The sequence below is a fragment of the Taeniopygia guttata genome, chromosome 3 (assembly GCF_048771995.1).
Source record: "Taeniopygia guttata chromosome 3, bTaeGut7.mat, whole genome shotgun sequence".
Classification (NCBI taxonomy): domain Eukaryota; kingdom Metazoa; phylum Chordata; class Aves; order Passeriformes; family Estrildidae; genus Taeniopygia; species Taeniopygia guttata.
In genome coordinates, this window is record NC_133027.1 from 72,671,525 (window position 1) to 72,695,096 (window position 23,572).

At 38.6% G+C, this 23,572-nt stretch overlaps 1 protein-coding gene across 1 annotated transcript; it reads right to left on the reverse strand.

Moving 5' to 3' along the window:
- Positions 1-3: 3 nt before the first annotated feature.
- On the reverse strand, positions 4-23,309 carry ABCB10 (ATP binding cassette subfamily B member 10). The gene is made up of 13 exons (XM_030268301.4): positions 22,772-23,309; positions 15,167-15,367; positions 14,621-14,823; positions 12,815-12,949; positions 11,240-11,386; positions 10,347-10,482; positions 7,892-7,987; positions 5,222-5,431; positions 4,880-4,959; positions 2,981-3,161; positions 2,696-2,739; positions 1,153-1,187; positions 4-623 (listed from the first exon to the last, which is right to left on the reverse strand). Exons 1-13 carry the CDS (start codon positions 23,223-23,225, stop codon positions 332-334), a joined length of 2,214 nt encoding a protein of 737 aa, XP_030124161.4. The 5' UTR covers positions 23,226-23,309; the 3' UTR covers positions 4-331.
- Positions 23,310-23,572: the final 263 nt, after the last annotated feature.

The following is a 23,572-nucleotide window of genomic DNA, read 5'->3' on the forward strand; positions in this document are numbered from 1 at the left end:
CAATTATATGAAAATGATAAGACTGTAATTTAATTACCTTTAAAATACTGAACTTACTTGAGAATGGAGCACATCTTCATACAGTGCATTACAGCAAACAAGATTCTAGACAGTTTCAAAGTAACACAAGCAGAAAAATCTATGCCCTGAAATGGTTTCAGTGTGACAGACATTTTTAAAAGTTACAATAGTTACTAAAAAGCTTTCAATAAAAAGTTTAAACACATTTAAGTTTCAAAATAATATTTTGTACATTTTGGAAAAATATAACATTTACATAACTGAAACATAAGTTATAGTCTTTGAAGTTTGTAATTATTCATACATTGTTTCATACGTTTTCTTTTAATATATCATTTTCTCTGGATTGTAAATCTAATGCAAAAGTATCATTATTCTGAAGAAAAGCTTGTTTCTGCATCAGTTTCCTGAAAAGTCCATTTGGATTTGCAAGTAGTTCCTCATGTTTCCCACATTCAAGAATTTTACCCTGGCCAAGGACTGCAACAGAATCTGCATTTTGAATAGTAGACAGACGATGAGCAATAATTAGGACTGTCCTCCCTTCCATCAGCCGGTCCAGAGCCTCTTGCACTAGATACTCATTTTCAGCATCCAAAGCACTAGTGACAAACGGGAGGGGATGGGAGAGGGAAGGATATTTGTTATTGTAAGGCAGGTTGGTTTTGTACGCGTGAGGCTTATTTTTCCAAAACTGCAAACCCTCTCTATTTGTGGTGATGATGAACCACTGAAACTGCAGGAAAGTTTAATGAACATGCTCAGTGCTCACATCCAAGTTACAGGCATGACATAGTCTCAAATGCAAAAATAAGCATTGGAAAATAACACCAAAGTAAGTCAGTGGAAAAAAATCAGTTGCACTGCACAATAAGCCTAGGTCTTTTACACTAGGATCTAAGCTTAAACTACAAAACCAACAGCCTTAAGTAGATGTTTCAAAATCATGTTACATAGTATGAATTTAACTCAATGAAAAATCACAATGCACCAGCTATCCTTTCTGGTTTGCATCAATCTAGATAATGTATAATGATATGGAGAGAGAGAAAGAGAGTGAAAGAGAGCGAGTTCCCAAATCTGAGTTTTATAGGTACATAATTTCTAAGTTTCTATTTCTTTTCTTCTTACCTTGTTGCTTCATCTAACAGAAGAATTTTAGGATTCTAAAAAAAAAAGTTAAATTGGTTATAATAACAATTAAACAAGATCTGAATATTCATATAAATAGAGAACGGGATTCATACAGCTTAAAAGTCCAATTAGGAGTACCTACTTCATCAAAAGAACTGAGCATCATTCAAAGCATTACTTCTAAGAAATCTAAATGCTAAGAGGACAAAACAAACAACACGTCTCAAATTTCAAATTTTCCAAACTAAAATAGCAGAATACTATTCTGAGATAACCATTTGAAAGATACAAACTAAAGAGGGGGAGATTATTTCTATTGCATTCTTGGCAGCATTGTGGTCAAAAGTTCTATGTCCTGATGTGGCTCTTTCACAGAGGCTCAGCTACCCTCTGCTTGCAGTCTGCTACATAAAACTGTCTTAGTAACTGAAAGTAACAAAGCCCTACGAACAAGCAGTATTTCACTCACAGGTAAACACATAGTACTTAAGAACTAGCATTTAAGAACTTCTCCCAGTTAGATTATTAAAAAAAAAAAAAAATTGCCAGCACTCACATCCCTTGGAAGAATTCACTACTGAATTACAGAAAATAACCCAAACTTCATTGATAAAGTTGAGATTAAAAGCTTTAAACTTTATCTGGGACAGACAGGACTCCACTGCACCCCCAGATATCCCAGTATATCAACTACTCATTTATTTTTTTACTTTTTTGTTTCCACAAAATTAAGTCTTTAATCCCATCAACCATATAAAATGCATGGCTTGAAATACAATCAGCTTTTCAGCATTTGTGGTAAAAACAACAGGTATCATGAAATTCCTATTAATCTAGCAGAACTGAGCATGCCAAGATGTTACAGACACCTCAGTTGCTTAACATGAATGTAAACTGTGTTCAGCAAGAATCAAAACTTCCAGCTGAGCATCAGCACCAAATTGCCTCCCTGCAAGGTCCCACGGCTGTCCCTGAATCAACCTCTCTGTTGTTCTGATCCTCAGAAGCCCCCTCAAATTGTGCAGCACAGAGCCTGCCCTGGAGCTAGACCCATACCCATAAGAAAAATATGACACTACACTGTGCCTGAAATATCACCTTGTTCCAAATCCAGGCCACTTCCCCTCAAAGCTAAGACAAGGCAACTGAATTCCTAGTGAACTGCAACCCAGATAAATTAGCACATGAATGATAGAGCTCTGAACACAGACGTCATATATGCTTTAATAGTACCACATTCTTAAAGTCTTCCTTCATCCTTGACCTCATCTTATGGAAGTGGGCCATTATACAATGATTTAACATCAGTCTTGGAAAGAACTATCAAGAAACATGGCTGAAAGATAGGGAGAAGCACTGACATTAAGTAAGCTGTCATTAGTTAAGCCACTCAGCCCTTTCAAACTTCATTAACATAAAAGACACAGTTTTACATTTTTAAAATATTTTTCTACCTCTCCCATTGAAATACCTCCTCCTTGTTAATCCTTCCTGCCTCCCTCCAAGAAGTATTTAAATATTTGTTTGGGGGCTGGCTTACCTTGAGCAGAGCTCGAGCAATTGCAATTCGTTGCTTCTGTCCACCTGGGGAAAAATAATCAGTAAACTGAAATAGGAAAACAGATATCAGGTAATTTTAACTGAATGCCTGGGCTGAGCAGAATTAGGCCCATATACTTTAGTGGGGAATGGAGGTGAGGGGTGGATTCTCTAAATACTCATGGCAGGTTACAGCTTGGAGAAAAAAGTGGTAACAAAAAATGACGGAATTTTTACATCACTCAATAGCATCAAGATTTTTAAAATAAGCAACATAAAAACGTACCTGAAAGCAAAATGCCTTTTTCTCCAACTACAGTGTCAAACCCTTTTGGAAAATCTCTGATAAAACTAGCAGCATTAGCTATTTCAGCAACTTTCTGAATCTCCTCTGCAGTCACAGTAGAAGGATCCTCTGCACCATAGGCAATATTTTCAGCAATAGAACAGGAGAAGAGAATTGGTTCCTGACAAATGCAAACACATAACTAATATGGTAGCTCTGTAATTGTATGCATGTGTTATCTAGTATGTCAGATAACATATATCCCACTTAGAATATCCATTAAAATAATATGTAAGCTAGAGTTAATTGAATTAAAGACCAATAAAAAAACCTCCTCCCCTAACACCAAAATGGACAGTGAAAAACAATTCAAAATTAGGTTACTTTTTTTAACTGACAAAATATAACTCTCAATTCCTAGTATTTTAGGAAGAGTTTAGGAAGAGCTATACATTCAAACATCAAAGGCCCTTCCTTTGCCACATATCATCATAATGGAAGGGATGGAGCACCTGTCCTGTGAGGGGAGGCTGAGAGAGATGGGGCTGTTCAGCCTGGAGAAGAAAAGGCTCCAGAGAGACCTGATGGTGGTGTTTCAGGACTTAAAGGGGAGCTCTAGAAAGATGGAAACAGACTTTTTAGTAGGGTCTATTGTCATAAGAAAAGGGATGCTGGTTTTAAACTAAAGGAGGGTCGGTTTAGATTAGATATAAGGAAGACTTTTTTTATAATGCACATGGTGAAACACCAGAAGAGGTTTCCCAGAGATGGTGGATGCCCATCCTCGGAAACATTCTAACTTAGGCTCATTCACGGATGGGGCTCTGAGCAACCACATCTAGTTGAAGATGTCCCTCCTCAAAGCAGGGGGATTGGATTAGATGACATTTAAAGGTCCCTTCCAACCCAAACTATTCTATGATTTGCAACAGTGATGATTCTTGTCTTAATCTCTACACAGATTTTATGGCATTTAATTTATATTCAAGCTTGTAATAGAGAACTGTGAGATAGGACAAGTGATGTACAATGGGAAAATGTCTGAAACAAGGTAAGTGAGCTCTGTTTAAAAGTAATGTTCTTTGAATACGTATTGACGTCCTACTGGCAATTTAAATGGAATAGATTCTTTCAAAGAGAAAAGTGCTAATGTGCCAACAGGGAAATAATTTCTGCACAAAAGCTTTTGGTGGCATTATTACGTAAAGAAGTTGTTTTGAAATGCACCAAATACTCAGTTACTCTTATTTTAAGACAGAACATTAACCAGAACATCAGCCTAAAAGATAATTATACTGTGAAGTATCTGGGGAGACAAGGGAATGAACATTTTAATTGATGAAATAGCTTATTTTTAAGACACTATTGACTTCCAGAGTATAGAGGTTGCTAGGAAGGTGACACTATAAAACTAAGTGCGTGCAAACTGTGCTGTATTTTCATGCTTTCCTAATTGAAATTATGATTTCCTGGAAACTACTCATAGCACAGAAGGTCAGTTTTTTTAATGGCTGTGTAAAATATGATTGTGTGACTTCTATCAATACAAAAGGTAATTAAGTGTTAAGAATTTTGTAACTTTCTTCAACAAATTATAGCAAGCATTAGGTTGATCATACCTACACAATTCGCAGCAATTTACCTTCCAGTCTCCATATGCACACTTTTCTTCCAAACTAACATTTTGTATCTCTGTGATTATATAAAAACAGACTACAGAATACTGGAACTAGCTCTAAATAGTTATTTTTAGAACAAAGCATGTGCAACAGCACTTATGGTGAGATGGAAGGATTTCACTGAGAAGCAAAATTATGTCTTTTTAAAAAGAAGGAAAATGAGGGAAAGCTAGATGATCACAAAATTATTTCATCCCCTTGGGTTTTTTTTCTTTCTTACCTGACTTACTGTTCCAATCTTTGTCCTGAACCACAGTGGATTTAATTGACGGATATCGAAGCCATCGACAGTGATAGTACCTTAAATTAGGAAACAGTGAAGTCAAGTGTGTTTGACATGTACTGACAGAGTCTGAAGGAACAGCTGAGAACGACAACCCCTGGGGAATCACACACTGTAGTGGTGGATCAGAAATGCAAAGCTATGCAGGTACCACCACAAGGTAACCATACAGTCCAGAAGGAGACATGGACCACAAGCACAGGAACCCCAACTGTTTATAAGGTTTTCTGAGATGCAAAGCATTAATTGTTGCAAATGAGAGCTATACACAAACCATACCTGAGATTGGATCATACAGCCGCAGCAGAAGGGATACAATCGTCGATTTCCCTGTACCACTTGGGCCAACAAGAGCCATAACAGAGCCAGCTGGAATGGAAAGGCTGAAATCTTTGAAAATTGATACTTCTGGACGTGTTGGATAGGCAAATTCAACATTTTTGAATTCCAAAGCACCTCTGAATACGTCTTTGCCTAATGTGATTCCCTCTATGTAACAAAAAATAAAATACAGAAATGTGAACAGAAACAAAAATCAGCTCAGCCCTCCTAGAACTTGCTTTACAGACACTCAATAGAAGTATCTATCTACACATTCAATCTATGGATAACTGCAAGCCACAATTCAGGACCACAGTGGTTATATTTCAGCCATGAGAGAATCAGTGTGGTATACCAATCATTCCTGAATGTAATTTCAGGTGCCTCACCAGCACAGAACCTGTAGGCTACCTACAGCAAGAGGGAGAATTTGCATCTTGCTAATACCTAACCACTAACAACAATCACTTCTCATAGAATGATCGGAATTAGTGAACATACTATAAACAATGAAAGCTTTGTAAATTAGGAGCAATTAAATAAAAAAGCATTGGTGAAGGCCAAAGTCCAGTTACCACAGAACACAAAAAGACAAACATTGCAAATCATTTATTGCCCTTTCACCAAGCCACAAAAGTCACCTGCATCACCCTCCTCTGAACAAGAGCAGTTCGAGCAGTTCCTGTCACTGAAATAAAGCTGCTGCTAGGTTTGTTGCACTAACAGACAATTTTTTGTTTTATTTTCTTTTTTCAGTGGAAAGCATATTTAATAAATTCAAATACCAATCAGAGGGCTAACTCTTGGGCAACAGTTCACTGAAATGAAAATTTCAGTTAGCGAAATTTTCCATGAATGAAACCACGATGAATTAACAACTACCAAAGTTAAATACAACCAGCTTATTTCTGGAACACAGCATTTGACTTAAACAAGTATCTTAATATCATTACTAGACAAACCTTATGAATATTTAAGACAAAGAAACAAAATTTCTTCAAGCCCTTTTAGAACCCAGTGACACGTATCCATACAAAGTAAATTAATTGGACAGTGGGGCTGCTTTCCCAAAATATGAAGTTCCCACCAACTTTGTAAAAACTGGCAATACCAGAGCAATACCCGAGGCATGTTTGTTTGTGCTGGAGAAGCACAGCTCAAACCCTTAACTCTTTTCAGATGCAGCACACAATTAACTCCCAACCAGGCACAGCATAGGGTAGCACATGCCTATGTCAGTTTAAACAGTAACTGTGGGTAGGAAACAAAGATACCCATAACTAGCAATCAAGATTTCGCTAGTTCTGCTGTTTTCGTTTTTTTTCCAGGTTTCCATTTCTTCTCCAGGCTTTCATTTTGATGATAGTAGCATTGGAATGGAAAAGGCAAGAGCATACAATTCCAGATTATTTCCTTGACTTTAACTGATGGACATACACATTGTAATGTTTCCACAATAGCCTGTAAACCTCCTTTTCAGAAAATAAATATGTTTGCTAAATCCTGTGTTAGCAGCATAATCTTTATTATTACCACAGCAGCAAGTAACCACTTATCTTAAGTCTCAGTTCCAGTTATTGCACAGTCTATCCATGGCCCGAAACACTGAATCTACTGCAATACAGGAAGTCTGCTACCACAAGTCCTTCCTCTATATATCACTGTAAAAATATCTAAAAGCTACATACTTGTCTCTTGTTGGGTTCTAGACACAAGAAAAAAGATATTCTTATTTGTTCCCAAGATATCTGTTGTCATCAGCAACAACCAGAGCCCTGCAAAAACAAAATCTTGCCCCCTCAAATAAAGAAAAAATGTGGGTAATATTACTGCATGGAGAAAGGTGCAAATCACTCCAAAAGCAACACCTGCTGTAGCTGCACATCTGTACTATTCCAAGAAACAGAGGTCCCCCTATCAGCCCTACCCTTTACTTCCTTTTATTCCCCAGTCATACCTCAGTACCTGATTCCTATGGTAGAACAACTCAAAAACTCAGTTTAGCATGTGTTGCTGAAAGGCCTCAAACTGTGTGCTTGCAAGTTAGAATTCATATCAACATGTCTTACTACGGGCTGATTTTCACTGGATCAGTATGAAATGTTTAAGCTTGCAATACTCTTAATGAAAACCACCTGGTTTTGAAAGCTTCTCTGATAATTTCTTAGCCATTAGAGACAAGCACAGTAAACCGTTCAGTGGAAATATGAGATACAGCCATCTCAAAGAGCTCCTCCCTCCTCTCCTTTTTCTTCTTTCCACTCTTTTCACTCTAAAGCTGAATCAAGAGGAAGTAGTGATGACATCAAGAAGAAATTCCAAAAGATGGAAATGACTACGTCCTCAGTCACATAAATTAGAAAGTAATATGATTTAAAATCATATTCTGAATTAAATAAATATAAAATAATTAAACCAAAAGTAATTAATTAAGCTAAACTTTTGGCTTCTAAAATTTTTTATTAATTTTTCATCATCTGTTTGGTACTTAGGTAAAGTCAGAAGGATTATGACTATATTTAGTTTCTTTGAAAGTGATGTAAGTCAGTAGTTACACACACTCTTCTAAAGTATTGCTGACCCATAAGTCAAAATCAACCTTTAAATAGTAACAAACCAAGAACCCACCATTAAATGGAAGTTGGGGCTTTCTTTCAATAAGTTCCCAAAGACGTCCACCAGCACCTAGACCTTTCATGAGCTCAGAATAAAAGGAACTTAGACCTAAACAAAAAACAGAACACTATTATGCATCCATATGCAATGGAAGACATAGAAGAGATAAAATTAGCATTATACTTTTCAGCAGCAGCATTAAAGGATCAGATATGTAGAGGATCTTTCATTCCAACAAACTGTTAAACTTGTTAAATCCTATCTAGTCTCATTTGAGAGCTGCCAATAACCCTTATTCACAATTCTTTTTTATATCTGTAAAACAAATCACTCCGAAGAAAAGAAAATGTTAATACACTTCAACTTATGTATGCCCTTTTTCATTCACCTGTCAGAAAGAACAGCATCCAACTTTAGGAAAATGGCTTTGCATTCAACCAGCTATATTCCCAGAACATTCAGTAGAACAGAGCATTCTGAATGCTCTTCTTTTTCAGATAGGTTTGCACCAATACAGAGGAGCCTGGCTGAGTCAGCCACAGCAGACAGAGGGAACAAAACCTAAGGCTGAAGTGATGCTTGAGAAGGTGTGGAGAGTGGACAATGGAAAGAAATGTGTCTCCCAAGCCAGAATACTTCAAACAGTACTGGAGAAAGCAAAAGCTAAAGACTGCACATAGTACTGGGTCCCAGCTCTTAGCAGATATCTGAATCATCTTGAAAGTAGCTTGGCTGAAGGGCTTTCCAGCTGACATAAACACAAAAATGAAACATAGAACTAAAAATGGAGTTGTACATAGATATAAAATGTCAAATTCCTTAAATTTTAGTGTGCCATTCAAAAGAAAGACACCAATTTAATGATCTTTGAATTCCTGTAAAGTGCTTAAGACTTATTTCAGTAGGACAGAAAAATGAAGGTGCATATAAAAATATGTATATCTAAATATATATATAATGGATTTACTGGTTTATTTCTGCAGAGCAAGAAGCTCAGCTCAGTGTCACAAGTCTGTAAGTGTAGGCAGGGTGTTTCATCATGCTGCTGCTGAGGACTATCTGAAAGTTTGCAACACTAGTCAGGTGAGTAGCTGTCTGCTTGGAAAAAAGAGCTGAAGAATCCCATCCTAGAGCAGGGCATGGCAGCGGAAGGCATAAGCCTCACAGAGCAACTTCAAACTCAAACACTGAGATTTACAAATTAACAACCACTCATAAACAAAGCATTATATAATATGGACAGCAAATACAAATTAGAAAACATTTCTGTTTTTCATAACCCATGCTCTGTGTTGGGAGAAAAACACAGCAAATTTACAACAAAGAGGAGCAAAATCACAGATTATGCAATGAACTCCACAGTTGCATCAACTCCTATATGTATTGATGACATATGCAGAGCAGACTCAGCATTTAGAAGATCTATATGCCTTGTAGGCATCTAGGAAGGCAGGTCTCTTGTGGCAAGACACCTCTACTTCAGAATCCCCATGAGAATGAGCTCTGTGCAGAACTACATTCTAAATAATCTGACCTAGAATTTTAAAATATGTATTTATAGCAAATGAAAGTTAATTCAATGATATTTTTAGCAGTGCTTCTAATCTTTATTTATTTAATATCAGCTTGTCCCATGTTTTCAAAGTGCCAGGTATCTCTCCATTGACCAAACTTCAATGATTTAAGCAGAAAAGAAAGGGGGCTAGTAGTTGGAATGGGTGCCACTGGAATTTTGATATACAACGAAGCAGGTTTGTTAAATTTTGCCCTCAAGCACATCTTTGTGCTCCCCGTGGTATCAGGCCTAGTCTTAAAAAAGAAAAAGCTGCATTGCCCTCCTAGTATATTAGAATTAAGAGGGTCATTTTAAAGAATGCTTCCAGTAAATTGTAGAAGCTTCTGAGCAACTTATCTTCATTTTTGCCTGTATGCAGCCATGAAGACACCTCTGACAAAAAGATGAACAGCTTGTTGCTGGGTCAGTAGATTACAGTGTGTGGGCTTCTGGGATCAGTCAGTGAGTAAGGAAAACCAGAAGGTTAGCACTGAGTGCTGTATTCTGCTGGTGCTTTGTTTACTCTTCCAGTTGAGGACACTCTATACTGAATTACAGCTAAATGTTACATGCCTTTCTAAATAAAGTATGCTTAACATAGACCCAAATATTTTATTGCTTTACACAATACAGGAAGTATCTTAATTTAGACCTAAAGCAAATTAAAGTAATATATACCATCACATGCACACATTGAAAAAAAACTACCTTTCTTTTGGGGAAAAAGAAGCCTTATATTAAGTTACAGATTATTATTTTCATTAACTCTTCAGAAAAAAAATTATGATTTCTTGAGAAGTTCATTCAGAACATTTTTTAAGAAAGTCAGATTTTTTAAGAGCTTTTTCCCTCCCACCCCTATAATGACTATAATGCTTTCAAGTGAAGAAAACCTAATTTCCTGTACCATACCTCCAATGCTTATGCCAACCCAGAAAGCATACATGAGGAAAGATGAGAGTTCACCAACTGTCATGTAGGCACTGCCCATTAGTAATCCTCCTTTGTATAACACTGAGAGCACAATTAAGTTCCCAGAAAGGCCAGTCTAAGGAAAAATGAAAAAGGCAGATTGTGTCAAATACATTTTAAATTTCATCCTCTAAAATGCTGTTTCAGAACTTTCCTTATAATGAAAAGAACTCTCACAACTACAAGTACCTAGACTTTTGGAGGTAAATTCAACAGTTCTAACATAAAGCCAGCCAACAGCCAGCCAGACATCCAGTGGCACTGTGCTATCCAGCAAGTGTTCAAAAAGCAAGCAACATTTTTGGCATTTTTCTTCCCCATGATAGAAAGGAACACTAAACATTATTCTCAACCATTGTTACCTAGGAAGAATTGATAGTCTGCAGTCATGTTCCAGTTTTAGAATTCAATTAGACAAACAGTTATGGAAAAATCCAAGCCTCCCTCCCCTACCTGCGCACTCCCCACCTTCCTATCCATTGATACTCCTCTCACTGGGGAGCCAAACCTCTAAATGCTAAGGGTAGGGGAAGGTTTCCACTGGTTTAATTCCTTGAATAGAAGGTGTGGCCTCAGATAAGCAGTCTCCAGCTATGGGGTGTGGTGCAGAAATTGAGGTTTAAAGTGACTTTATCATACAGTTTTATCTTGAGATGCAGTTTCACAGCGATTTAGACTTATTTAAGTCCAGTCTTCCCACAGTTTTATGTATGTTCAATTTATTCTATTTATTCTCAATCATTTACTTGCAGATTTTTAAGTATCATCGGGAGTTTTAAAATAATTGACACTTTGCATAACATGGTTGGCTTACTTTCATTAAATACACTTACTGCTCCGAAGAAGCCTGCCCGAGCTAGTGCCTCTTTTTTAGCCAGCTGCAGCACATAATCAACTTTATTTGTATACTTCTCCATTTCAGTCACTTCTTGCCCAAAAGCTCGAACTGTTCTGATGTTTCCAATCCGTTCTTCAGCTAACTGCATTGAAGCAAAGCACAAAACAGATCCACAGAGACACACAATTTGAAATGCTCACATTACAGAACATCTGAAAGTTAAACCAATATCACTTTACTAATCTACATATCTTTGGATAGCACTGGAAAATTTCTCATGCCTTCCTCTCCCCACCCCAAACCACCTTTTTTAAAATTCTATTAAGTTAAAAGCAAACTGCATGCCCAGGCAGTTAAAAAAAAAAAAAAAACAACAAAACACCCCAAGATTGTCTTAAGTGCTAGCAGAAACAGAAAAATATAAAAAGTAGTAGTAGTAATAATAGTAGTAATATAAAAATTCAGTGTGAACAACACCCATAGGGAAGTTACTATTCACAGTATGCAATAATAACATGGAAAGGGAAAAAAGAAATATTCTGTTACGTACTAAGTCATGCAAAAAAGCCTGCAGTTATTACTTAAAACAATTCCACTCATTTGATCTAAGCAATGCTGAGAATTAATTTAGCCCAACTACTAATGTCTCATTTCAACTCAGTATTTTAACTTCTAAACAGCTAAGTATTAATTCTAAAATACCTCAATTGTAACCAATTACACTAAGTTATTAATGGACATTGTGATGGTCTAAAACTAAGTTTCACCCTTTGTAAGTAAAAGTATGAGACAAAAAAATAATTCTCCTTCTTTCATCTCTCATTCAACTTGAAAATTTGAATGGAACACAACAATTGCTTGTTCATATGAAGTCCCACACCTGGTTTACAAAGGCATGAGCTTCCCACAAACAGTCTGAGGAAGACAAACATAAAGATTGGGCTAATCTTCCTTTTACACAGTTCTACAACGGACATCTCAAATTTATAACAGCTGACAACTGTGACTCCTTTAACTACAGCTTTCCTAATTATATTTCTGTGCTTTATAATAACGTTTCCCCACCCTAAGCCTTTGAGGAAAATGTTTAAGAAACAGGTCCCATGAACATTTAAGAGCTGACAGTAAGGTCAAGCAGCCAGGGATGCATTTCAGGGACGGACTTGCTAGAAAAGGAGGCATTAATCTACTATGCTCCTGATAGCTTCAAGCTCAAAACCATAATCCAAGAAAAGTGGTTTCCAAATCCAGGTACCAACTTCCACAGGACTTTATAGGCTGATTTTTTTTCTTTTTGCTCTCACAAAGCTAAAGCCTAAGCTCCTTGTAACTTCTTACATTTACAAATTCTCAAGGCCTAGTATCTCTGTGTTATATTGCTATGGACAAAGGAAGCATGGTTGTTTTTGAGATCTGTGAATAAGTGTTACTGACATTTACCTGCCATACTACTCAGGTGCAAAATTACAGTGTCGGAACTAACAGTACAATCGTCTTCAGAAGATCTGTAACTTTAGAGATATTAACCTAAATACATTAGAGCAACTTCAAAGTTAATTAGAAAGGTTACCTGTGTTGCTTCTGCAAGTGAATCTTGAGTCATTTTAGTAAGCTTTCGCAAGTATCTGCCATAAATCACAGCCAGGACAGCCAAGGGTGGCACAACACTCAGAACAAATGCAGCAAGGCTAGGGGAAACAAAAAACTAGAAGAAAAAGGTATTGTCAGAGTTTAGCATTCAGATTAAAAATAATCCCTGGAGTGCTGAAGTGCAACTTCACTTGCTACTTTTCTAAAACTAGTAGGGATTTAGTGCTGCCATGCTTCCATTTTATCATGTTTTAAATTTTTTTCCAGGCAAAATATGCATTCTTCCACAGCATTTGGGAGGTTAGAACAAAGGACTATAAACAAAACCATCTGGATTTAATGTCTAGCTTTCTCACTGGTTCTCTGTGTGGTCTTAGTCAAGCACCTTAACCTGCCAGTAAACAGGCCCACCAGGAAATCTCTTGGGGATGCTGAAAGACATAAGCTATTACATAGTTTCTAAAGTGCTTTCATAACTATTAAATGGTGTCGCTATTAGGTGGTGTAATACTCTGAGTAGATGGTGTAATACTCTGAAGCTTTGAGTAGAGAAATATCATATTGTACTTCTGGGTAACTGAGGAACAAACAGATGGAGTCACCAGTACTCCTTAGCACCCACGAATGGGTGGAACAGGGCATTTAATTTATTGCTGCAAAACTTACTGCTTTTAATGATCATCATTAAAGCACCTAAAGAGGTTCTTTTCATAAGATTTACTGTCAGTAAATCTAATGTGCTGTAATTTCAACTTGCTTTCTGTAGTGAAAACAAAAGTCTCCAGAAAGATTCAAAATCAACGGAATTGATAGACTTGATAATTATTTAATAATAATATCTTCTTCCTTTCCTTGGCAAGCTTTTATAGTCCTCCTCTTACAACTATCTCATGGCAGTATTTTGGGGCAGATTATATTATATAAAGTTATTTAATTTTATCTATGGTAAGATAAAGCCTTAGAGTCCCTTTGTAAGAGAGAACAGAAAGCCATTCTTATCAGCAATTCTTATCAGTGACAAAATATTAAAGCTTTAAAGCTTCATAGTGGAAACTCTTAACAGTTTATAATAATGAAAATATTGGATGCTTATTTTTATGAGAAGACTATTTGCTGTCTGTTTTAACTCCAAGTAGACAGCAGAAATTACCACACCAATGCATAAGCATAAAAAAATTAAGGCCACAAAAAAAAAAACACCCTCAAGAGAAGTCAGATGTTCATGTAATCCAACTGGCCACCGAGGAATATTAACCGATGCCCTGCACTGAAGCCTTCATTATCAAGGCTCCTACATAAACATATTCTTTACTGATAGACTAAAGCAGGAATACTAATACTTGTAAAAATCCTCGACATTAATTAGATATTATGTGCCCTTTGCTCAACCAGAATCAACCAACTTTAATGATAATTTTCTATCAGGTCCTTCATACTGTATTTTACCTGCAACCATGGGAATGTTATCACTGATTTTAGTATCTTCAGTAATAACAGAATTAATCTATTTGCCTACTACATTTAGCTTGATAACGTTGGGTAGAAACAGTAGTTAATGTCAATCCATCATCCTCCAAATTTTGCTTGTGAATAAACATCAAGTTGGCTGGCTACAGGCACATCACCTATTGCAATAATCTCTGCATCTGTTGTAGAGAAACAATGAAATACACTTGTACCGAAGAACAAACAATTGTTACTGGACTGACTGACTCACACTCACCTAATAGAACTGGAACAAATGTGAAACTACAAGTAGTGTCAAGCAAGTAAGAGACCACCATACCATCATTCCAACCCCCACGGATGCTTGTGCTCCTGCCCTGAGCCCATCTGAAAGGTTTTCAGTCACTGAGCGGCCCAAAAGGGCTGTATCTGAAGATAAGCGATTTATCAGCTCTCCTGTTCTGGTCTTGTCAAAGAAAGCTATTTCTTGCTTCACAATAGAGGAGAACATGGTTGCTCTCAAACGATTCACAATTCTTTGTCCTGTCAAAAACATAAGTCAGACAAGCATGACACAAGAGACTTTACACAGACACCAACAATACAAAAATCACAGGATTGTACAGCACTGAACAAGGCACATTACAGGGAAGAGAGTCTGGTAAGATGTGTTAGATAAAATCTTGAAGATCTCACCTAACAGCAAATAAAAATGATCTATCATTCCAGCATGCTTATCTTTACACTATTAGTTCACCTTGCTCTGGTTACAAAAAAGGTAACAATTCCGAAAATCATCTCTTGGCCATTGCCAAGAATTTGTTTAAGATCTTGACTCTGCAAAAAACAAGATGACTCTCAGTACCACTTTTGCTTCTGTTTTTACCTGCAGTCTGCATGAGGTAGACACGTGTAGCATTAGCAGCACCACCACATAAAAAGATTCCACTCAGCAAGGCACACAGGCTGGTCAGGCTGTCAGTGAAATCCTCACTGGGATTTGTATAAATGATGTCAATAACTTTCCCCATAAAGAAAGGAGCTGACATGGTAATGACACTGGAAACTGCCAGAAAGCCAACAGCAGCTGCAAATCAACAAGAAAAAGGAAAGTTATTCTGAACTTACAAGATCGTTAATAGTACAAATGAAATGACTTTTCACTTGAAACTTCTATTAAGCTTGCAAGTGCCAATTGAAATAATCAGCAGTCTTTTACACCCAGTTCTGAAAGGGATATTTTAAGCCACTGTATAAATTAACTTAGGCAAGCCACATTTTAAGACTCTGAAAAGCCTTTGTATACAATCACAGTCCTGGAATCACTTCTCTTGTCTAATCTTCAACAGCACCATCCAAAAAGGTTAACTGTTCACAGGTGTCACCCTTTGAGACGACTAACAGTTACCAAATTCTCACACATAATCCTTCAACTTCTGTTTGGTTTGGGTTTTATTATTCATACTTGTCATCTTCCAGTTGTCTGCTTTTGAGGTAACAATGGACTGAAGTAAAGATCCGATCTGAGTACTATGCAATTCTATTGGGCAAAAAAACCCAAACAAACCAGAAAAAAAAAAAAAACCCAACCAACCAACCAAACAAAAAAAACCAAAACAAAAAAAACCCCACCCAACCAACCAACCAAACACCCAAATTTTATTTCCTCTTAACTGATACATTTTAGAATTTATTTTTATCTTAAATTTTATAAACATTCATTTTGTTTTACTCTTTACTATTGTTGGCCTAAAAGAAAAATAGTGTAAGTCTTAATTAGATTGAGATAAGATCAGATTAATTGCTGATGAGCAGAGCTCTTCAATTCCAGTAGCAGAATAACTCATGGAACACTATGTAGCTTTTTGAAGGTGTATCACAAAGTATGAAAATTACACTAGACCAAAACTTAGCCTTTTGAACTAAAATCTGCAAAGAAATTTCTTGAGCCAACAACAAAGTTTAATTCTAAAATGGCAAGCCAAGCTTGGAAGGCTGAGAGCTAGAAAAAAAACACATCTTAATTGAAAACTGAACAAACTTGATATGAAAACCACAACAAACAATGACATTTATATAGCATCATTTTCCAAGAACCAACCACACACTTACAGCAACCATTCATATGATTGCTGGAAAACTACTAGCAAATATTGTCTTTGAAGACAAAAAATGTACTGTGCTGAAAGTCCTGAAGTTTAGTTCCATTCTACTGAGCTTCTTGTATCACTTCTATGATGAAGACAGCAGCCAGTCTCCCTATTGCACACTGCTGTAAGCAGTACTTCTAACACCTGACAGAGATGTCTCTTACCACCTTCACATACACATGGAAAGCTTTATTGCAGTTTCTGCTTGAAGTGTAAATACAGTCGTGTATTTATAAGGAAGAATTCAGAGTACAAAAAATGCATAGCTGCAGCCCGTGCTTCTTAGACAAGATTTATTTGCAGTCTTTCCCTTGTGTTACAGTCCAACCAGCAAGTGTGCAAAAGATACAGGATTTGGATCTTTAACTTGAAGCTATAGAAACTATAAGAGAAACCAGAGGAGAAAACAAAAAACTTCTGGTGTGAGCTTATTGATCTATGCCATAGGCACATCTCAAAAGGGTATTACTTATTACCTAAAAATACATGAATGACCTTATTAACAGCCTGGCAGCACTGGTGGATTCAAGCTGTGAAGCAGCAGAGAAAAATCCAACAAAACCCAGGTTATTTCCTGTCAGGAAAAGATGGTTGGTCTCCAAGGCAGCTGGAGATGGACAAAAGTATTGCTTATAAGCACAGCACTGCATGGCAGCTCAGTCTCCAATAGTCCAGACAATTTCTCAGTTATGGATGGAACAGTACATATGAACTGCAGATATAAATATTCACAGAAGGAAGAGGACTGTATAGCTAAACCTGTCATATGTTTCTGTCTAGTGGCTTGAATTTATCTTCAGTTCTTCATTCAAACTAGCACAAGTTTCACTGTAATTACTTCCAATAGCCTTAACTGAATGAAGAGCAAATACTAGTACCTAAAGCAAACTGAAAACTACTGAAGTAGGCAACATAGATATCTTTATTAATTTAATTGCAAATCACATGTAAAATAAGGTTCTCTAATTTAAACTCTGATGCTGATTATACCAGCAGACCAACTAGAAAATAGCACAGTTGCCAAGCGGCTGTTCTTTTTTGTTTCTTTTTAAAAGTTGACTAGTTGAAAAAATAGGAATCAGCAAACACTCATTGCATTGCCTCCTTCAAAGGAGCTGTCATGGTGATAACTGGCAGAAGGGAGGAGTTCAATGTGTTCCGCAACCAGATATGAAGATACTCCAGTGACACTGAAGGTTGCTGCTGATAGAAAAAAAGGTCAGAGTAAACTCTATATTATTAGTTTCACATGGCTTACTCTGTTATCCAGAAAATTACATCAAACAAAAACCCAAAACACACTCTTTTATTTTTTTAATTAATTTTTTGTAGGTTCTGAGATGACAATAAAGAAAATGTGAGGCAGATCAGTGGAACTTCTGAGACTTCAAAGTGGCAACAGGAGCAATGACAAGGAAAGCTGTCTGCAGCAGCAGCTGAGTAACCCTCTTGGAAATGTTATGCAAACACTTTGCTTATGCTTGCACAGAAATCCAGATTACTGCCCAAAGTGATGCCTTTATCACTATTAAGATCAACACACTCTCTGTTAAGGCTGACATGGCTTGCTTCTTGACAGAGAACCTGCAACTTCCTAAGACAACAAGGTTGCCAACTTGTTGATGAACCACAACATTTACAAGCAATAACTAGGCAGAGCTATCAGAAACCTCGATTCAGAAAGTAGACTAAGTGACTCCAAAGAGTCATAAATTGATTTTCTACACACAAAACCAACACCAAGACAGTGAATACTTCTAATTTTGCTGGTTTTTACCAGAGCACCCTTCTCACCAAGTATACTATAGTATGTAGAAGTGTATGAAGACAAAATACTTGCAAGCCTGTTTGGTGAGGGGCTGTTTTGAAGACAAATACATAAGGATTTTACCAGAGATGAATTAAGATCATCCAAGCCAATCAGGGATGAAAGACAGAAAAATGAGGTATTGATGAGATCTGGCAGTGCACAGTAACCCAGCAATAGGTCTCAGTAGCTAGATTTTACTATTCCATAAGCTATGAGTGTTACCTCCTGAAATCTTTTAGGTCCTGTACTGGTTTCATTTAAATATGAGGGCTGGAGGGTCAGAAACAAACTTTGGATTTGTGAGCAATATACTTCTACCAGTAACAATGAATGTCTGTCCTTTACCAGTTATCTGTGCAGTTTTATTTAATACGTGGGGAATTTTTAAGCTGAACATCAACTGGCTTTCCACAAGGGCATTTGGAGTGCTGAATAAAACTTACCACATTATAATGTACATTCAGGAAGATTGGGTTTTTCAATTGTTCTTTACGGGAGGAAGATGTACTGGTAAACTTTACATTTTTTGGTCAAATAAAGTTCATTTCCTTTCGTGGACACTGGACCACAATATATTTGGGTATCAGCTGATACCTGCAAAGGTATCAACTCTGCAAAGAGTCAGCTCTGCAAATACTTACTACAAGACAAAAATCTTCTTCCAGAGTACACTGTGAGCACTTAATGATGTTCTGTATAGTTCTAGGTTAGGTATGAGTGGGGTGATTTTCTTTCTGTGTTAAAGTAAATTCATACATGACAACTGCACTGCATCAATTATTATGCAAGAACTTTTTAGAACCAACCTCATTACATTGTTAAGAACAACTGCGCTACTGTGCTCAGAAAAAAAATACAGTTCACAAAATGCTAGAAAGTAACAGAATAACTCTAGGTTTAGAGGAGAAAGTACAGCTTCTTTTTTAAAACGTGCATTTAACAGTAAAGCATTTAACTTGTTCACATTTACCCCGTACAGAAGACAGTCTTTATGTCAGACCAACCTAGCTATTACTCCTTCTATATCCACAAATAATGCAGCAACAACATTCTCCAAGGAAATTAAGGTCTAAGCACTTAACTGATCACAGTGGTAAGCAGCTATTGTTTCTGCAACGTCTTACTTAAGTAGTTTCGCTAACAGTTCACCCCCAGTTCAAAATAAACAACCAATTACACAGAAAAAAAGAACTTTCTATGATAAAGCTGCAAGGCTGCTTGGACCTTTTGTGAGTTTCATACCAAACATTAACAAAATCAGAAGAAAAACTATGGGGAGAAACAAGAAAAAGCATCTAGTTTAGATTTTATTGGTGCATCACACATGAGAAAACACTCAGTGAGTTACCTCTACATATATATACATATAGGAATTGCGATTTTAAAACCACAAAAATTGCCTTCCAAAAAAATCGAAGTGCATAATTTGTTGTAATTTTAAAATAAAATAAAATCCAATTATGAATAAGGCAGTGCTCTCCTGACTTAACTGAAATTTTAATCCGTAGGAAAGCAGCTATTACAAACTTGCCAAAAATTACCAAATAAAGTATCTGAGATAACATTTCTTGAATGCCTCTAAAGAAGACCTGTGTACAAAACAAACCTTATGCAGTGCACATAAAGTTTGATAGAGGGAAAGGGCACACTTTGCTATGGAATTAAAAATTTCAGAGTTCCTTGTGCTTACTTTACAATTCAATACAACTATTGTTTCCCTCAAGTGTGGTTTGGATAAAGTGCAACAGACAGATTCTCACGAGGAGAAACAAGGAGGCAGGAGGATATAAAAGGGATCATTTTGAAAAGGCATTTTTGTGGTCTCACAGACACACACAGCAGGATTTAATAATTCCAACAATGGCCCTGTCCTCTTCCCCAAGACCTGAACTTAACTGAAGATGCAAGTTTACCTTACCTGACTACACCAGATCGGCCAAAGAACTCCTACAACTACTTCTCTCCTTTGTTAAACCTGGAAGGTATTATGGAATTTACAAACTCCTAATCAAACTCCTACGCAAAACTATGGTCACTAACACAGTGAATTCCCACCATAGTATTTGGGCTTCTTTTTACCACTTTAATTGCAAACAACAAAATTTAACACACATGTCCCATTTAAAATACACTGTAGAAGTAATTGGACATGGAACATATTACACTGATACTCTTTTTTTGGGCAGTATGATATTTCGAGCCTCCAGAGGGCCCGAAGCTCCTGCTGCAAGAGGTGCTGTGTGCTAGCATATGGGAAGACTGGGCCAGAGCATACCCCTTCTTCCTGAACCATTGGATGGTGAAGAGGCCCTGCACAGAGCAAGATGGGACCTTCTCCTCTGCTGCCAGTCACGAGGGGAGCAGGTCACCTTCACCTCTGTACCTGCACCTCATCAGCTGACTCCACTTCCCCAGTGCACCAAGAGGGGTGAAGCTAGGCTTGCTCAACTTCCTCATAACTCATCCTCTGCTCCCACGGTATTCTGCTGTCCTCACAGCAACCACTTCACCTTCTGTGACTGTGAATTTCAACTCACAACTGCAAGGAGCAGACAGACCATCACAACTCATGCCATGTGAGAAAACAGAAAAGGCACACAGCACTCCACACTGGTACTGCTACACTCCTATGTTACAAGCCACCCGCTCTATAAAACACAGAAAATCTGAAAGAACTCAGCCTTCCTGCAGAACTAAACAGCACATGTAGACCTCTGAAGAGATCTCACAGCATTTGCTTAACAGTTACATGGACTCGAAGAGGAAATTAAATTTTTTTTAAAACCAAGTTTTACCCTTGGTTCATTGTTTCATATAGCGAAACCATTAACCTTCCTCTTTTTTTGAATGGAGCAAACCCAGACATACTAGGTTTTTAAGGACTAGGTTCTCAGTACAAAGCTGCAACAAGAACAAAATGCAACTATTTTTACATATTTCAGATACAATGGGTACATGCAATTTCCCTACAACCACCTACAGTGTATTTTACCCGTATTTGTTATCCCTGCACTGTAATGACCAAAAGCATTTTTCCTGCCAGCTTTTCCATCACCCCACCTAATTGCAACTTAACTACAACTTTTCCCTTAAGAAGGGCGTCAGTAAAGAAGAATCCTACATAAATTCACTCCTCTCCCACGGTGAAGACCAACTGAACACTGAAAAGCAGTTACTACATTTCCATATCTTTTCCATCTTCATAACTTGATATCATCAAGTTGTTGTGTTAGGGTTTTTTTAAACCTTTTAATTCAGGCCATTTTGTTATCTCAAAAGACAAAACTGCATGTAGCTGGTTTTCAGTAATTGTGATAGCTGATTACTTAAATAAAACCATCAGCAGACTGCACAGATTAAGGATGCTTTTCTCTATTTCAAAACATAATTACAAACAAGCATATCATAACCCTGCCTGTGATAAACAAGCTGGCAGCGAGTGCCCAGTAAAGTGAACTATATTAAATTTTCAGTTATTTAGAAGCCTCGGGTCCTAAAAGCCAGCCTTAAAATAACTGATTTATTTACTTGATGAAATTTAAATGGGAAAACCACAGTCTTTTAAAACTTCATTGTAAAACCAGCAGGTAGTCTAAAATCTATAAACATTCATTTGGACCCAAATTATGCTGGCTATATAATACCAACATGTAATGAAACTTGTAAATATCCACTGTGAATAAAATCTTGCGCAAAGTATTTTGTATTCCACAAACCACCTCTTTATATGTACAACTACCTAACCTCTCCTCTCAAACACTATTTACTCATTCTATGGGAACTACCTAAATTTTTACAGAGGACTACAGGCCTCTCACTCATGAGACAGTGCACATGCTGTCTGCCAATAAAGATACCTTAGAAAACCCAAAGCACATAATAATTTGACATTGTTTTCTTACCAACAGCTATTATAATATTAACCCATGAGAAGAAATGTCAATAAAAGTTTGTTTATAGTATGCTGAAAACATCAATGTTAAGGGTGTAATTTAAGCCACGGTGTTTTGGTTTCACCGCATAGACACTAGAAAATAAACAAATTTCAAAACGTCTTAAAAAAGTTCTAAGCAAAAAAATTATTGGGGGAGAGAATTCTGATTTATTTTAAAAAAACTCATCAGGTTACCCTTTTTACTTAATTTCATGTAGTCTTGGCCCCAAATTTATTGCAGGTAGATTGCGAAGCCAATGCTGAACACGCACAGAGGCATTAAACAAACGGAACCGAGTTCTGTTAACTTCCAAAAGTTTTGCCTTCCCTTAAAAACCAACAGATTAAGAGATGGCAAAGTGAGAAGAAGGGGAAGAATGTATGTTTTTAGCTTTTCACACGTATGGAAGGCTCGCTCCAAGACTCCGTGCTGCGCTGGGATGCTGCCAGCAGGGCCGGTTCTCCAGGGAAGCACGACCTTCTCCTTCGCCCCGGCGGCGGCCGCTCCGGTGGCGCACCCCGGCCCCTGCAGCCCCTCCGGGCAGGGCGCCCGCCGCCCCCTCCCGCTCGGGCAAAGCCCCGGGGCGGCCCCGGTACCTGTCAGTCTCCGGCGCTCGGGGTGCGCCAGGGCCAGCAGCCTCCGAGCCTCGAAGCGCGGCGGAGCGCCCGCAGTCCCCCGCGGCGGCTCCGCGCCCGCCGCGGTGCTCAGGGAGCGCGGGGTGCCGCCCGCTGCCGCCGCGGCGGGGAGGAGGCGGCGGCGATAGGACGGGGAGCCCGGCGGCAGCGGCGGCGGCGGCGGCAGGGGGTGCGCCCCGCACCTGCCGGGCGGGCGCGGCGGAGCGCGGAGCCCGGCGGCCGCGGCGGCCGCCCGAGCCCATGGGGGCGGCGCCGCCCGGCGCAGCAGCGGCAGCAGCCAGGGCAGGCGCGGCGCGTAGCCCGCCATGCGGCCGGCGCGGCACCCGGGCTGCTGCTGCGGTCGCAGGTCCCCGCCGCGCGGGTCTGCGGCGGGAGGAGGAGGAGGAGGCGCCTCCGAGCCGCCGCCGCCGCCCATGGGCCGGCGGCCGGGAAGCCGCGGCCGCGCGGGCCCGGCCCGGCCTGCGGTGCGCTGATAAGGCTGCGGCTGCCGGCCTCCTCCGGCCGCCCCGGCCAGCGCCCTCTGCCGCCGCCCGGCCCGGGAAAGGAACGGGAGGGGGCCCGGGCCTGCCGAAATGGCGCCCGAGAAGACAGAGGGGGCCTCGCTAATGCGTATAAATCTCTCAAAGGCAGGTGCCAAGAAGATGGTGCCAGATTTTTTTCAGTGGTGATCTGTGAGACAGCGAGGAGCAGTGTCTGTAAATGAAAGCCTGAGAAGTTCGATCTCAGTGTGAGGAAGAACTTTACTCTGAGGATGGCAGAGCA